The 15,215-nt window shown below is 39.6% G+C and overlaps 1 protein-coding gene across 4 annotated transcripts in view; it reads right to left on the minus strand.

Annotated features, from left to right (window-relative positions):
• The window catches only part of vti1a (vesicle transport through interaction with t-SNAREs 1A), a 126,728-nt gene that overhangs the window by 96,614 nt on the left and 14,899 nt on the right, over positions 1–15,215 (minus strand). For all 4 annotated transcript variants that reach the window (XM_030400302.1, XM_030400304.1, XM_030400300.1 and 1 more), the window contains exon 4: positions 4,449–4,526. In XM_030400302.1, the coding sequence (XP_030256162.1) occupies positions 4,449–4,526 (78 nt within the window). The remainder of the gene's footprint in view (positions 1–4,448; positions 4,527–15,215) is intronic.

A 15,215-nucleotide genomic window follows, 5' to 3' on the forward strand; every position in this document is an offset into this window, starting at 1 on the left:
GGACAAATTTCTTGATTCGTGAGCCTTTTAGAGGTGATTTGTTATTTTTTTTAAATCCACATTTCTTGGCCAACATTAAAGGTTAGCAGATCTAAAGGGAGGCTCAGGGCCAGTATTGCTTGTGCTGTTTATTTTGAATTTTGGATCATTTAAAAAGAAGAGAGTTCTTAGATCTTGAACTGCAAACTTGATTCCTAACTTTAAGGTTACGGGGTTAGAAAATGGCATCTTTGTTTTCAAGTAATTCAAAAACAGGTGACAGAGAGAAGAAAATGAAGCACCTGCTCCTGCAAACAGCTTTTATGAACAGAATAAATCAAAGAAATAACATTTAACATTTGAACTGAAATACTAAACGGCAAAAAACAACACTGTGCAGTACAACACTTGTCTCCTCTATTTATATTGCACCACTAGAAATTTGTCATATAATAATAAATTCAGGAGGAGTCTATGCTATATAAAAAAAATTAAAAATATCAGGCGCTTCACACATTACAATCTTCCCTTTGTCATTTCCACTTGTAATTTTAGAAACATCTCTAAAATAGTTCCAGCATAATTTTTTTCAGTTTTTTTCAGTTCCCTGAAATATATTGCAAATATAAAACTATTGTCAATATCCGCGATGTGGGAGGTAAACAAGTATAATTGCATGTTTTTCTAAAGGGCTTTCTTTTCCTCGAAAATGACGGCAGTAACAAGACGCACTTAAGAGTGGAAACTGTCTCTTCTAACTTAAGCAGCAACTCCCCACTAAGAATGCATTATTGAAGAGGCCAAAGTTTAAAACGACACTGTGGATGTGGTTATTCGGGGCTTGAAAAACACCCAGCAGATCCTGCGATCCCTCACCCCGGCTCTGCCATCAGTCAATGGGCACCAAACAAAACTTGTTCTAGCTCATTTCTGCTGCCTGACTGATTGCAAGTCCTCGCGGTGGATTTGTTAAAACTATACGAGGGGCCATGTTGAGCTGTGTTTCTTCCTGTTTAGCTTTATTTTTCTTTGGCATCCATTCTTTAGTACAGCCAGCGATGCTCGCGTTGCTCAAGAGATATAGAGCAGTAAATACAGAACATTGTAAATGTTATAATTACTCCTGCATGAGCGCCTTTCCTTGTGTTTTTGTGATGCCAGCCAGTATTCAAAATTGCACTGCTGCAATTTTTCTGTTATGATAATCAGCAATTTTTTTTTTTTCAAACAAAAGATTTTTTTTTTTTTTTTTATCCAATACGGAATTCGATACAAGTGGTAATCTGCTTCCTTTGTAGCCTGTAAAATCTGGTCCATGCCGGCTCAAACCAGCACAATCTCTTGTGGCCAAGCCTTCTGCTGTGACTGAAATCGAAACTATTCCGTATAGTGTTCGTGTGTGAAAAATGTGTGTGCATGTGCTGCTTTGTGTGTGGCGTCTGTGTGTGCGTCTGTGTGTGCGTGCGTTGCATGCAGAGGAAACAGAAAGGGAAAAAAAAATGTGCAATAGTAGCCTACCACATTATTAAAAAAACGAGCGATAGTGCCAATTCAGTCTCTGTCCGCATACAGATAACGAATAAATGCCGAACTCTATTAAATCGTCCTTTAGCCATTATCGCAGGGCCAACACGCCATTTTCAGAACTTATGACGGTTCCCTATTTACTTAGCTATAAATCCTTGCCATGTAACCAACAGATTTGTGACTGGTAATGATCTGCTCAGCCAGGGCTATATGAAATGATCCTGACCTCTTTCAGATCGTCAGGAATTAAATTGACCGACTTGCCCCGGCCCCCACCATCTTTTCCCCTCTCCTATCACCGCCGTCTCGTTAGATAAAAAAAAACCCTGAAGTTCCGAGTACTCCACTCACAGCAAGACCAAGACAAGTATTATCTCCACAAGTTTTAAAATGAAAATGATGTAAATGCGGCACCTGGGAGAAAAAGGGAAAATGTATATCATCTATTTACTTTGCTTATGCCCCCAGAATGAACTCTTTCGAAGGCTTTGTGTATGTTTTATATAAACCATATAATCAGAATTTTTAAAGTTAGACTTCAGACAGTAATATTGCTAATTAATCATGTGTTTTTAATTAATTTATAGTGTATTTTTTTCAAACACATTAAAGTTTAGAGTCCTGATAATCTTTTCTTGCAAAATAGAATTTAGGAGAATAAAAAAAAATGAAGACAAGCAGAAAAAAGGAAAATGTCACTTTCTATAGCTTAGATTGTTTTGTAAATGCATCACTTCTGGCCTAAATTCCCAAAAGATAAGTATGTTTTAAAGTAATTACAATTTATACATCTATGTATAATTTATTTTCTTTTTATATAGTTTAACCAATGATAATTTAGATTATTTTTTTGATGTGCACTGAGAATTAGGAATAAAGCTGTAGACAGTGTTCACAGATGTCACATTCTGCTACCTCTATTTTTCCTGACATGATGGGTTACACAATGGCACAATGCTTTGCTGTTTTTCATTTAGCAAATATATAAGTATATATAAGTATTTAACATAAAACTATATAAAACTATATATAAAACTATATATATATATATATATATATATATATATATATATATATATATATATATATATATATATATATATATATATATATAGAATAAGAATAATATATATAAAGAATAATATATATAAAGAATAATAATACATTTCTGAAACAATAATTACAGAAATAAAACAGCAATTTCTAAAATGTGCAATATAAATGTATAACATCACTCCACAATAATAATTCTACACTTATGCATTTTATTTACCAACAATTTTCTTTGAGTTGCATAAATTCTAGATTTGTAAATGTAATCTTTCGATATTTTAAGATTAATTTTTAATGAAAGGGAAATAACGTTTGAAAAGAAGTGCAATGCTATTTTTCAGCTTTTCCTTGACAGGGCTCTGATAGAACTCATCAGTGTCTCAAACATGACATTTCTGACAGCAAATCTCCTTCTAACTTGTGCATAAAATGTCAGAGTCACTTTTGTGTCTCACTAATTTGCCGGGAATATGCATTTCAATTACACATCGTTGCTCGTGATACATATGTTTCTAAGATGTGCAGTTCATGGGTCATCATTGAAATGGTAATAGGGAAAATGTTCAAAAAAAAAAAAGACAACTTTATTTAGCTTTGCTTAGCTGGGAATCATCTAAATATACTCACATAAAGCACTGTGGGACTAAATGTGCAAATATGCATTCACGTATTCATCTTTGTCTTTTTTCTTTTTTTCCTGAGCGTGCACGTGTGCAAATGCAAAGTATTTATTTGCATGTGCGTGTGTGTGATGGTGTGCGCCTTGAGACACAGTAACCCCACCAAGTTGACAGCCGATTCTAAAGGCAATATATAATTAGTCAAAAGACGTTTGGTCATAGTTGAGTGTGGCTGCGTATGAGTGGCAGCTGTGCAGGTGAGCAATAGGTAAGTGCGTCTTAAATGTTAAAACGTTTGCTGAATCCGTTGATGTATCACTGTTTTGATGCAGATCTACATTTATTCAAAACAGCTTAAGTTTAAAATAACGTGGCATATTTCGGCCAATTAAGATCACAACTCAAGATAATTGTTTTTCTCTTCTTCATTGCCACTTTCAGAACTGCTGTGAATGGATCTTTTGTAGGCATCGCTGACAATGAATGAAAATTGTTAATGTGGTCTTTATCTGTTGTTTATATTCCCTCAAATTCAACAGGCTGAGCTGATATTCAAACAAAGTGTCAGTCATCGTCTTTTAATAAACAATAAACCAATTGTGAATATGTTGATAGATGATAGATCAAAGCCATTAAGAAGTCCAAACAGAATTTGAGATTTTTGATTTAGGGCAGATACTTAACAATAAATACAAATATTTAGGGACTAAAGGATCATTTCTATGAGGTCTTGTGCAAAAACATTTGAAGTGATTCTTTTTTCATATCAGGCGTCAACTATATGAGAACCTGCGTCCTTAAATTTGTTAATTTTGAGTACTTGAATTGTGTAAATTCACCAAAGAAGAATCAGAGAACAAGATTTAGCAAGTCTGCGTGTGTATGTATGTCTGTGTATGTGTGTGGACCTTGACGGAGGATGGAGGATCTATTATTGTTCACAGTCCACACCCGGCTGGAGAACAGCTGTCTGACGGTTGGAGTGGGGAGGCCGGGATCTTGAATTGAAATGTGTGTTGAATTGTGTGTTTGTGTTTTGGTGTGTGTGCGCGTGGGTCACAATCTGGCTTTAGCCAGACACTGGTCCCATGCCCCGAGCCCACTCACTGGCAGACCAGCTTTGCATTAAACAGTGTTCCTTCCGCATGACTTGGTGACAATACTGTGGTTTCAGCTCTCGATGGCCCCTATGAGGGGCCCACTACCTCACCCTGGGGGCCAGTCAGCCACCCACACTGGCGTCGCTTGGGCCCCTGATTAGCACCTCACCTGGTTCTCTGAGGAGCTGGCGTCATCCCCCAGGAGCTCGTTGCGCACCTCATCACTGTAGGCAATACGTGACCTTTTCTGCAGGGGGAGGAGGATGAGGAAGAAGGACAAAAAGAAGAAGAGAGGGGAGAAACAGAGGAGGGCAAAAAGAGAAAACAAGTGAGGAAATATGGATTAGTACCGTTGTCGATGCAAAAACACAACAGGCATTCCTTAAGCACGAGAGCCCCCTAATGGTACTTGGTGACAAGTCATACACATGCAGGTTGGTCGTATGCTTCTGTACGTGTGTGAGCATGTCTCTGTGAGTGTGTGCCTCCAAAACACATGTACTGAAAACAAGCATGTCTGGGTTTGTGCCCAGGACTCCCTTCCAAGGTGATCTACTGTACCTAGTACACTTGTGCCACAGAAGTGGTGGCAGAGAGCCCCCCCTCCACCTTGCCCACTTAAACAAATATAAGTTGAGGGATAAAAAACCTCCTCTTGTGTGCATGGAGAGGCTGTGGAACAGGGGGACAGGGGAGAGGGCCAGGGAGATGTATTATGAGGAAGTATCACTTGTCAGCGCTAAATCTTTTCTGGGGGCTGTCACCGCTGTCATCCCAGTGCAGTGGCAGGCTCTGTGATAACACCAATGCTGAGACTCAGACAGGGAATAATTCATCACCCATTGGCGGCCCATCGGATTTGGGGTTGCCTCTCTCTCTCTCTCTCTCTTTCCCTCTCTCGCTCTCTCTCTCACACACACACACACACAGCACAAACTCTGTCTCACACTCTCTCTCTTTCTCTGTCTCCACACAGGCTAGAATAAGAGGGAATGCCATGTCCAAAAAAACATTTCATACACACTTCAGAGTGTGCCACCTCCGATTGTCGAAGAGTAGGCTGCCGTTGTACCACTTGTTTACAGACGCCCGACCCATGGAAAAACAGCCTCTTGGCATGCCCTCTAAACTAAATACACACCAGCAGCAGACACAGAAAGTGTTTACTAAGCCTCCTTCGCTTTCTCTCCCTGCCTTGACAGGGTTTCTAGGTGGGCTGCAGGAGGTGGGCAAAATCAAAGACAAACACCAACATAGGAATGAAAATATCACTTTTTCTCAACATGAAATTCTTTCTATTTTCTATATTTACTTAGTTCTCCACTCTGAATAAATAAAACAAAGTAAGAGAATCAGTGGAGGAACACCAATTACCTGTTGGGGACAGTGCGTTTTTTTCTCAAATACAGTATCCTTTTCCCAATATCTTTCTGTTATCAGGTAAAGTTTGAAGAAGCTATTGCAAGTACTTTGATGCTGCCTTCCATGAGAGGAGCACAAATCAAACTTGAAAAAGCCAATTCTAACCTCAAGAGTGATGATATCAAGTTCCTTGATTGAAATAACTTTGGAACCAATCACAATCGAGCAAGTCGATGTTTTTTTTGTTTTTTTTGTCTCTCCTCATAATCTGGAGCACTGAGTGGAAAGTCATGGCTGATGTGATTTGGTTGTTATTATTGTGATGGTGAGGGCCACAGTTCTCTGGAGTAATTACCGACTAGACGGAGGGCCTGATTGACCCGGACCACAAAACCCATTAGATAAAGAGTGCACCCAAACAATACTCAACCGCGGGGACCTTAGCTAACCACAGAACGCCTACTGTGGGGAAAAGAGAAGATCGACAACACTGACTCAAATAAAACACATACCCCACCGCCCCACTCCCACACACACACACAGGAGCACTGTGTCAAAATGTCCTGTTCAAGATGTTTTTGCAATTGTTTTGTGATTGTGCCAGACAACAGTCAGCTCAATTATTAACTTTTAAGTTTCGTGATAATTGTTGCAACGCTCAATTATGTGACAGCAAATTTCCTAATATCTAGAAAGGCTGGTTAAAATGTCATGTTATGTGTGTAATCTTCTTTTGATTAAAATCAATATAGATAAGGCGCTCAATGGCAAATATAAGTGACGTAAACTTACAAATATAATATAATTATACCTTCTGAAACCGGTCGTTTATTTTCAGAAATATTTATCTCAAAATATTAAGTAATCAAGTCTTATTGCACTAAAACTGAATTATCTAAACATTTAATTCATCCAGGCGCTTATTTTTAATTTTAATAATGCCACAACTTCTGTGCAAGGATAAGTAAGTGGTCACTGTTGTGCTGTCAGGACATAAAAAGAAATATCAGATTTGAGTAAAACCAGACAGACAAGAAGCATCAATTTGAAGACAGCATGTACACTTGTACACAAGGCACACACACTCACACATATTTGTTGCTAGGAAAACACCCACATATTCCATTTAAGTCGAGTTTCATCTTAAAGAGCTGCAGTGCAACTTAGGGGGAAAGACGACTTCACCAGTAATTGAGACGAGGAAGCCTGGGAGAAGCATTGATTTGAATGTTAAGGCTTACGTTGCCTTCAAACCATATGCCAGTTTTTGTTTTTTTTTTGGTATTTCTAAATAGCTGTCTGTTACGGATGAATGTACGAAGTGTTTCTGCAATGAGAACAGTGTAGATAACAAAGAAAGTATAAAGAATGAAAAATGTCATTGAAATGAAAGTGTTGCCGCTACTTCCCCTGTACCTACAGTATACACTCCGGTTTTTGGATTCCCCCTCTGGAAAACAACAGATTCCTGAGTGATTACTTCCTTTCCATTTGATGTGAGACATAAACAGCTGCGCAATATTGACTGCTTAATACAGTGGCAGATTTTGATTAGAAGTTAGGGTGTCGAGAAAAAAAAATCCTAAGTGACAACAGGATCACTCTTTGGGTCAGAAAAGCAGACATAAGATACCTGTTCCTGTAAAATCTTTTATTCTATAAAGAAAATGCACCGAAACTCTCTCTTTTCAGTTACAGTATGTAAAGGCTGAGCTCCTCCGCTTCTTAAGACAAAACCAACTAATCAGGCTTTGTAATCTAAAAAAGAATGAGCGCTTTCAGAAGATACCTTATTGCTCAAAAAAGAAAAAAGGAGCTTTTTTTAATCCTTTTGAAAGGTCTGTCTTTTGTCACTTTTTTAATCTTGGGTGAGAATTTGCTTCTATTCCCGGAAGCACACAGGAGAAGTACAAAGGTACATCTTAACTTTATGCAAAGTGGCCTGCCTTTAAAACTCCACACATCCCGTCAAATGCAGCGATGGAGGAGCTGGTGTCCTGTCAAAAACACACGTTTTACCTCTGTTGACATGGATAGCAGGAGAAGAAAAAAAAACCTATTCTTCTTTACCCATCAAAATGTAATTACATATGCATGCATAACAATTCATATCAGATATGCTAATCAGTTTGGCATAATCCTCTGAGCAGCAAATTATATTTATTTAATTATAGCAAATATATGGATCTTCCCTTTGTTTGCGTTTGCTTTCTAGTATATGTGCACGCATGTGTATATATTTGCTAAATTAACATGATGATTTTTGAGTTCCTCCACAGTCCAGAGAGAAGAAAGTAAATCTTAAAAAACATCTGTTTACATAGGGTGTATCAATAATTGCAAAACAGTGACCTTCCCTAATTTCAAGCAGTCAACAATAACGGTCTTTGTAATGTAAAAGAAAAGTTGCCCATCTACAAAATAAAATCACCATACTTAAAATCAAATAAACTGAGATTTCTATTCATATTTCACTCCCTTCCAACGCTCTTCCTCGCTTTTTTGCCCAGCACAACGAGTGACACGAGGACAAGCGCAAATTATTGTGGCGCCTGGAAAGCTGAAAAATGTAAACAGTTCATTATATGGGAAATAAAAGGCGTAAAAATACCCTGGGGCAGAGTGTAATGAGGGGCCCTGAAGTTCCTTTGCACATGCTTTTTTTTCCACGTTCCCAAGCTTTCCCTTCTCACCCCTGCACACACGGCTGGTGGCATAGCATGAGGAGTAATTAACCATATTCAATTTAAAAAACTATGTTCCATTACAGGCTTTTTCACCAGTAGGAAAGTGGCTGGGCATTTCCAAATTTAGATCTAATAACACTTAAGTCCAGCTCCATGTGGTTGCCTGAAACTGCCATTTAAACTTCTAATTTTCCAAACCGTCAGAGTTGCTCCATCAAAACCCCTAGGGCCGCAACTGATGGTGATTTTCAGTGTCAATTATTTTCTCGATTAATTATCTCGATTAAAATCTCTGAGAAAGGTGAAAAATGACGGTTGGTGTTTCCCAAAGGCCAGATCACATCCCCAACCCAGAGATATCTAATCTACTGTCACAGTGCAAAAAAGATTTAAGAGAACAAGAAGCTTAAATCATTTTGACTATTTTTCTTTAAAAAAAATGACTCAAACAGATCAATCAATTATCATAATACTTGGCGATTAATGTAACAGATGACAACTACTTAGTTAAAATAAAAACAACTTTCAGGTGGGCACAAAATGCACACAAATAAAAAATGTTTTATGGGTGTAATATCATTTAACATCATGTAAAAACTGCAAAGACATGACAGTGAGGTGGTGTAATAAAACATCTCTATGTTCTCAAGAATGTGCCCTAAACTCAAAGGTTATCTGTATCCCTTCCTTTCCTCCCCCTGCTGTGATATTTTCCCAGGTAATGTGTGGACCAGTGCCAGCAGGTCCCACTCTGGTCCACTCGCCCCACAAGTGGGGGCAGAGGTGGACTGATGCGGCATGGCGTTGAAAGGAAGCTGAGACCTTTAAGCAGGCACAAGTATCACAACAGCATCTTAAATAATGCATCTCTGCTTGGCAGGGGGTTAACACGCACACCCGGCACAAAGGAAAACATACACACACAAATTGTTGTCTTCAACTCTGCTTTTACACCAACAAATCTGGAGAGGTTGTTCAATTAAGTAAGGGCTCTTTTTTTAATGCATTTGATTTATTATCAGACGAAGGCAAGTAGCTACAATTGGGATTGTCACAGGAGGGTGTCATTTGTGCCTTTGTTTCACTGTGGTCTTTGGTGCCATCGGATCCTCCACTTCTGACTGTGTGTGTGTGTGTGTGTGTGTGTGTGTGTGTGTGTGTGTGTGTGTGTGTGTGTGTGTGTGTGTGTGTGTGTGTGTGCTTTGTGCAAGTGCAAGTGCGAATGCGGGCTACTGTATGAGCAAAGCAGGCTTCTACGAGCCTTTGCATTCCCGGGGAAAACCTCCTTTAGAGAGCGTAAGCTGGCGACATATGTGAACGGCAGCCCGGTGTGTGTTCTCTCCCCTAATAGAAGTGCAGCGGTGGTAGAGAAGCCGGAGCCTTAGATAACAGCATGGGGCCTCTCATTAGCTCACAGGTTGGTGCTTTGGAGGCTTCTACACGCGCGGCATTGTGTTCTTCTTCCATGAAAAACCTGAAGGAGTCTCAGAGAAGCGCTTGTCGAGAAAAAAAACACAAATAAAAAAGGTGAATGATCAACCGAGGCATGGTAATAAATGAGCCTGCAACATATCCAAACAGGTACTAGGTGACGAGAGTTTTTTATGGGCGACAGCGAGTATCAGCTTCAAAAATATCTTTTTTTTTTTAAAAAGAGACAACTGTAAAAAAAAACTTGTCTTTATTAGCTTAAGTCAATAATAAAAACAATTAAATCCTTATTCCTGTTGTTACATTATATCACTGAATCCATCAGTTGTCTTGTTAGACCACAAGTAAACAGGATTTTATCTCTGGGGGGGAAATACCTAGCCCTTTGCTGGTGAAAGAGTATATTATTGTGATAGGGGCCTTTCATGCTTGTACCTCTGTGATACCGGTGGTGTATTTCCCTGTCAAAGTCATTTCTATTGCTAAGTACAGCCGAGATCAGTCAATAAGCCTAACGACTGTACCCACAAAGCAAGAGGCCGAGAGGCGGCAAGAGAAGAGAGGAGGGGAGGGGGGGATTGCAAGTGAACTCCAAACAAAAGAGCAAATTCGAGGAGGGCTTTGATTGAAGAAGCGCCATATACTTTTTGAAGGCCGAGGGATCATCTCTCAGTGGTTATTTCTTTAAGGCATGAGGGCCCGATTAAACCCAATATTAAAATATGGAGGCGCTTCTAATGAAAAATCAAAGGCCCTGTTTCCCCTCCCACACCCCCATCCTTCCATCTCTCCTTCCCTCCGTCTCTCGAGTTCTGACAGGTTTTTCTCCCCTAGCCCTTGGTTGTGTAGGAGGGGACAGGAGGAGAGACAGAAAGAAAGTGCGAAAAGAAAGACAGAAAGAAAGAAGAGAGCAAGAGAAGGAAGGAGAGAAAACGGGGAAAGAGGGAGGGTTATAGAGATGAGGGACCTAGGTGCTGGTGGTGCAAAACAGAGACAGACAGCATTGGTTGGAGGAGTAAATCAATAGAGCAGAGCCGTCGGGGAGGCGGGCAGCCAGGGCAAGGAGAGAGGAGAGGAGAGGGGGAACCGGCGCAGGGGCTCGGGCTCCGATCACAACGCTGGCTTCTGGCGTGCAGTGGGGAATAAAGTGGGCCTCCCCGGGTCAGCACCAGAGAAAAAGGTGAGATTAGAGGAAAGTGGAGGAGGGATTTTCACAGAGTGAAGGTGGGAGGGGTGGGAGAGGTGGGTGTCGGAGGATGACGAGGAGAGAAAAAGTGTGTGTGTGGAGGAGGAGGAGAGGGGGGGTGTTAGGAGATGTGCATTGCAGGATACCTGGCAAGCCAGGGACCAACCGGCCCATTAGCCTGTGGCTACCTACATATGGTTCACTGAACCCTCTGCTGAGAAGAGCTCCTCTCCTATCAGTCTTCCCATCTTTTTTAAAGAAAGAAATACCTTCACTTTTAACCCTTTCTCTGCTTTGGAAAGAGGTTCACTCCTGACCTCGATTTATGATTCATTTTTTGTTTGATGTCTATTCTTGGAGTGTTATCTAAAATTGAAAAATGTAATAAAAAAAAAAAAACCTAGACACAAAGGGAGAGGAGCCGGGCCTGCTGAGCATGTGCATGTGCACGTCCGTCAGTGGACATGCACAGAAGACTATCTCCTTCAGTGCTTTGCCTTTTCTTGTAATGTGACCATTGTTGCCGCTGAATAGCCCGCTCATTAGCATAAGAATACAGCAGCACATATAGGGACTTAGCCAGATCATTATCTCTATATATTTATGTATACTTTGTTATTTCACTAGCCGGAGCACATTCAAATGCTGATGAGGCCAGTAAGGCCCCCCTCCAAAGCCCTTCCAACATGTGCCCTCCTGAACTTCCCAATACGCTCACGAGTTTCCTGGGAGTCTGCAGGTTTTGTACTGGAATTTACGACAGTATTTCAAAAATTATGAGCAACAGCAACTCAAAGCTGCAGAGAAGTCATGCTTACATCCCTTTAAAGGATTTTTTAAAACAAAAGTACATAGAGAAGAACATGCACATTGAACAATTGACAAAAACATTCTTAAAAAAATATAGGAAGGAATATATAATATAGGAAGGAATATATAAATATAGGAAGGAACACTGCAAGGGGAAACAAATGGACACATAACAATAATTTAATGAGCCATTAGGGTTATAAGAGGTGATAGATTTTTTTTGTTCCTACTGGGAATTCTTAGCCATTTCACACGGGCACTTAAAGCAGAGAATGTGTTATGTGAAACAGATAATTTTCTAAACGTACAAAGGCAAGAATGTACAAAAAGTTTGACAATGCAGAACAAACAAGAGCTCTATGGTGATGAGGAGAACAAAACTAAAGAGTTTAGTCTCACTGCAGGAGTAGGCTGATGCTCTAATAGTGGCCAACCTCTGGGATAATTGAAAAAAAAAAAAACCTAATTCATCTTCCACAATGTAATTCTGATCAAGGCTACAGCTAGATTCCACTGCAGGCTTCAAAAACAGCAGAGAAAAGGCAAAACTGTTGGTCGCTGAGAGCAAAAAACACAGTCCCTTTCTCTCTGGCACGCTCCCTCATTAGAAACACTTAGGATGAGAGGAAGAAACTAAGTTTAATTGTGTGTCTGCATGTGTGTGCTGAGGGGGCGCTAGCCAGGGTTAAAACATTTGTAAACACGGAGCTTCAACTATGAAGAAGCGCCAGCAAAGATGCAATGTAAAGAATTCTTCCTCTATTTACCCCTTTCCTCTCCCTCTCTCTCTCGCCTTTCTCTGAGGTTTACTTATTAAAAAGCAAATGCTGCTGCCTAAAATACAGAGGAAAAACACAGACCCAATGATTCATAATATATTTCATAAATACTTCATGAATCCCTTCACCATATTTAAGCCAGTCTGGCAAAAAAAAAAAAAAAAAAAGAAAACATTGTCACCTATTCTAGTACCCGCTTGTCAGCACATCACTGGGGAGTGGGTGTCACATGTCACTTCTGGTTTACACTTCTGCGTGGGACAGGCTCGGTGCACAGAAATCGGGGGTAGGACAGAAAGAAGAACAGAAGGAAAAGTGAAGGGGAGGTGGAAAGGGGGAGTAAAGAGAGGGAGGAGGGGAAGGAGGAGGTAGGGGGTGTTATCATATCATCGCCCCATGTCTTTATATTTTCCCCCTTATTATCTTTGGCCCCCACTCACTCCAGTCACTCAATCACACAAGCCCTGAGGACAGCAAGGGGACCTGGGAGGGCCTTCGCTTCATGCCAGACTCAGCCAGACAAGCGTCTGAAAGCTATACTGATCACTGTCAGTGTATGTGTGTGTGTGTGTGTGTGTGTGTGTGTGTGTGTGTGTGTGTGTATTTGTGTGTGTGTGTGTGTGTATTGTGTGTGTGTGTGTGTGTGTGTGTGTGTGTGTGTGTGTGTGTGTGTGTGTGTGTGTGTGTATGTGTAGAAGTACGGCGACTTTGGAGGGGCCAGGAGAGATAAGCGAGAGAGGAAACGATCGCGTGGAAGGATAACGGCCGAATTTGCACACTGCCAAACAAAACCTGTGCTCCAGGCATAATGCAGATACCCCATCCATACAGACAAGTGTTAACATAAAGAGACAGAGAGGGAGCAGAGGGTGATCTGCTTACAAATTATAGGCTGTTTGGTTTCTGCAAGTCGACGACTGACAAGAACTCATCTTGTTAACGACTGCAAAACTCATAAAGATGACAGGAAAGCAAATTACCCCAAAATGTATTCCTACTTCTCTGGCTGGGATCTTAACACTTCATCATATTCTGAAATGGTTGGCAAACACATTTCTATGTGACGATTTTGCTCTTGTATTTCTTTCAATGTCAATATCAAGTGTGGTCAAAATAACAACACGTGCTACTTTACCAGCAAGGTTTGATTCTAGGGATCGATCAATATGTTTTCTTCAGGGCCAATACCAACACCTATCATTACTAATCAAGGAGACAGATATTTTGAACCGACTAGGGTTGCAACAGTATGAGATTTGCACTTTATCATGTGAAAAATTATCACTGCTTTATAATGACATTATAATGACATTATACGGTATTACACAATTATTATTATTGATATCAGTTACAACAACCCTTAAAGTGACAAAAATAGAAGGGTTTTTTGTGGGTTGAAGAAATACTTTCACAAAATATCATGTCCTGACAAACATGAAACTTGATGTAACCTTGAAATAAATGAATATATTTTTAATAACACTGACACGATGGAATTCAATACTTTAGATAAGCAAATGTACACATTACAATCAACGTTAATTTTAGCACCATGGTGTATCTTGAACTGGTATATCGTTGCAATCCAAGTATGGTTTTCTCAAGACCTCCACTTGAGTACAATTTTGTTCCACTTGTACTTGACAAGGGTATTGCCATTATATAATATATATATTATCCACTCAACTACATTTTCGAGGCAAGTTTTTACTTTTAATACATTACATTTATTGGATAACTTTAACTCCTGGTTACTTTAAATATCCTTCTCAGAATTGTATTTATCACAAATTGAACAACCAAAAAAAAACACAAATTCCGATTATCAGATAAATGCTACATATTAGCTCCAATAATCATCTAAGCCTGTTATGCATCAGTCCCCATTATCAACAGTCCAAACTACCATGGTATACCTTCGGCAAGACCCTAACAGTCCCCTTTTATTCAATCAAGTGTAATCCAAAATTAGCCAAAACATATTTGAATCTGCTAGATTCTGATTTCTACTAGGTTCTGGATTAAAAGTTATTTCATCAAGATCCATTCATGAAATTGACAAAAATGTAGAAAAACAACCAGCTTCACAATGTTAAGGAAAGTGGAGGAAAAAAAAGTCTCATTATCAAGTTCCAAACAAAAAGTAAATGGGGCTATATTGAGCCGAGACCCATCGTTCATCCATGTTTCATTGAAATCCATTAAGCAGATTTAGTTTAACCCTGGAGACAAACCAACAAACCAAGTGGACATGGTAAAAACATAACCCCCTGGGCAGAGGTAATTTCTGTTAATTGTTCACTTGAAAAAAATATATTGTAGTAGCAGTGGAAGATGGAGTTGAAAACTGTTTTAATGCTTACATGTATTAATGCTTAACTGCCACTACATCTGGTTGACAACACTGTCATGCTATTCAAGTCATGGAAAGCAGTATAGTAGACAATAAAATATAGTGTAGGAACAAAACAACCAGCACCTTTCAGTGCTGCTGGTTAGATATAAGTGTTTCACAGTTCACACTTCTCTATTCACACATTTTTATGATTAGAAAAGTCGCAAAAATAATTAAAACTCTTACTAACTAACTATTGCACATGACGAAATTCTTGTTGGGTCTCACTCGCCTTTTTTTCTGATATAAAATGAGAACATAGTACTTCTGGACAAAACATCCTGTT

This window comes from Sparus aurata, chromosome 20 (assembly GCF_900880675.1).
Source record: "Sparus aurata chromosome 20, fSpaAur1.1, whole genome shotgun sequence".
Classification (NCBI taxonomy): Eukaryota; Metazoa; Chordata; class Actinopteri; order Spariformes; family Sparidae; genus Sparus; species Sparus aurata.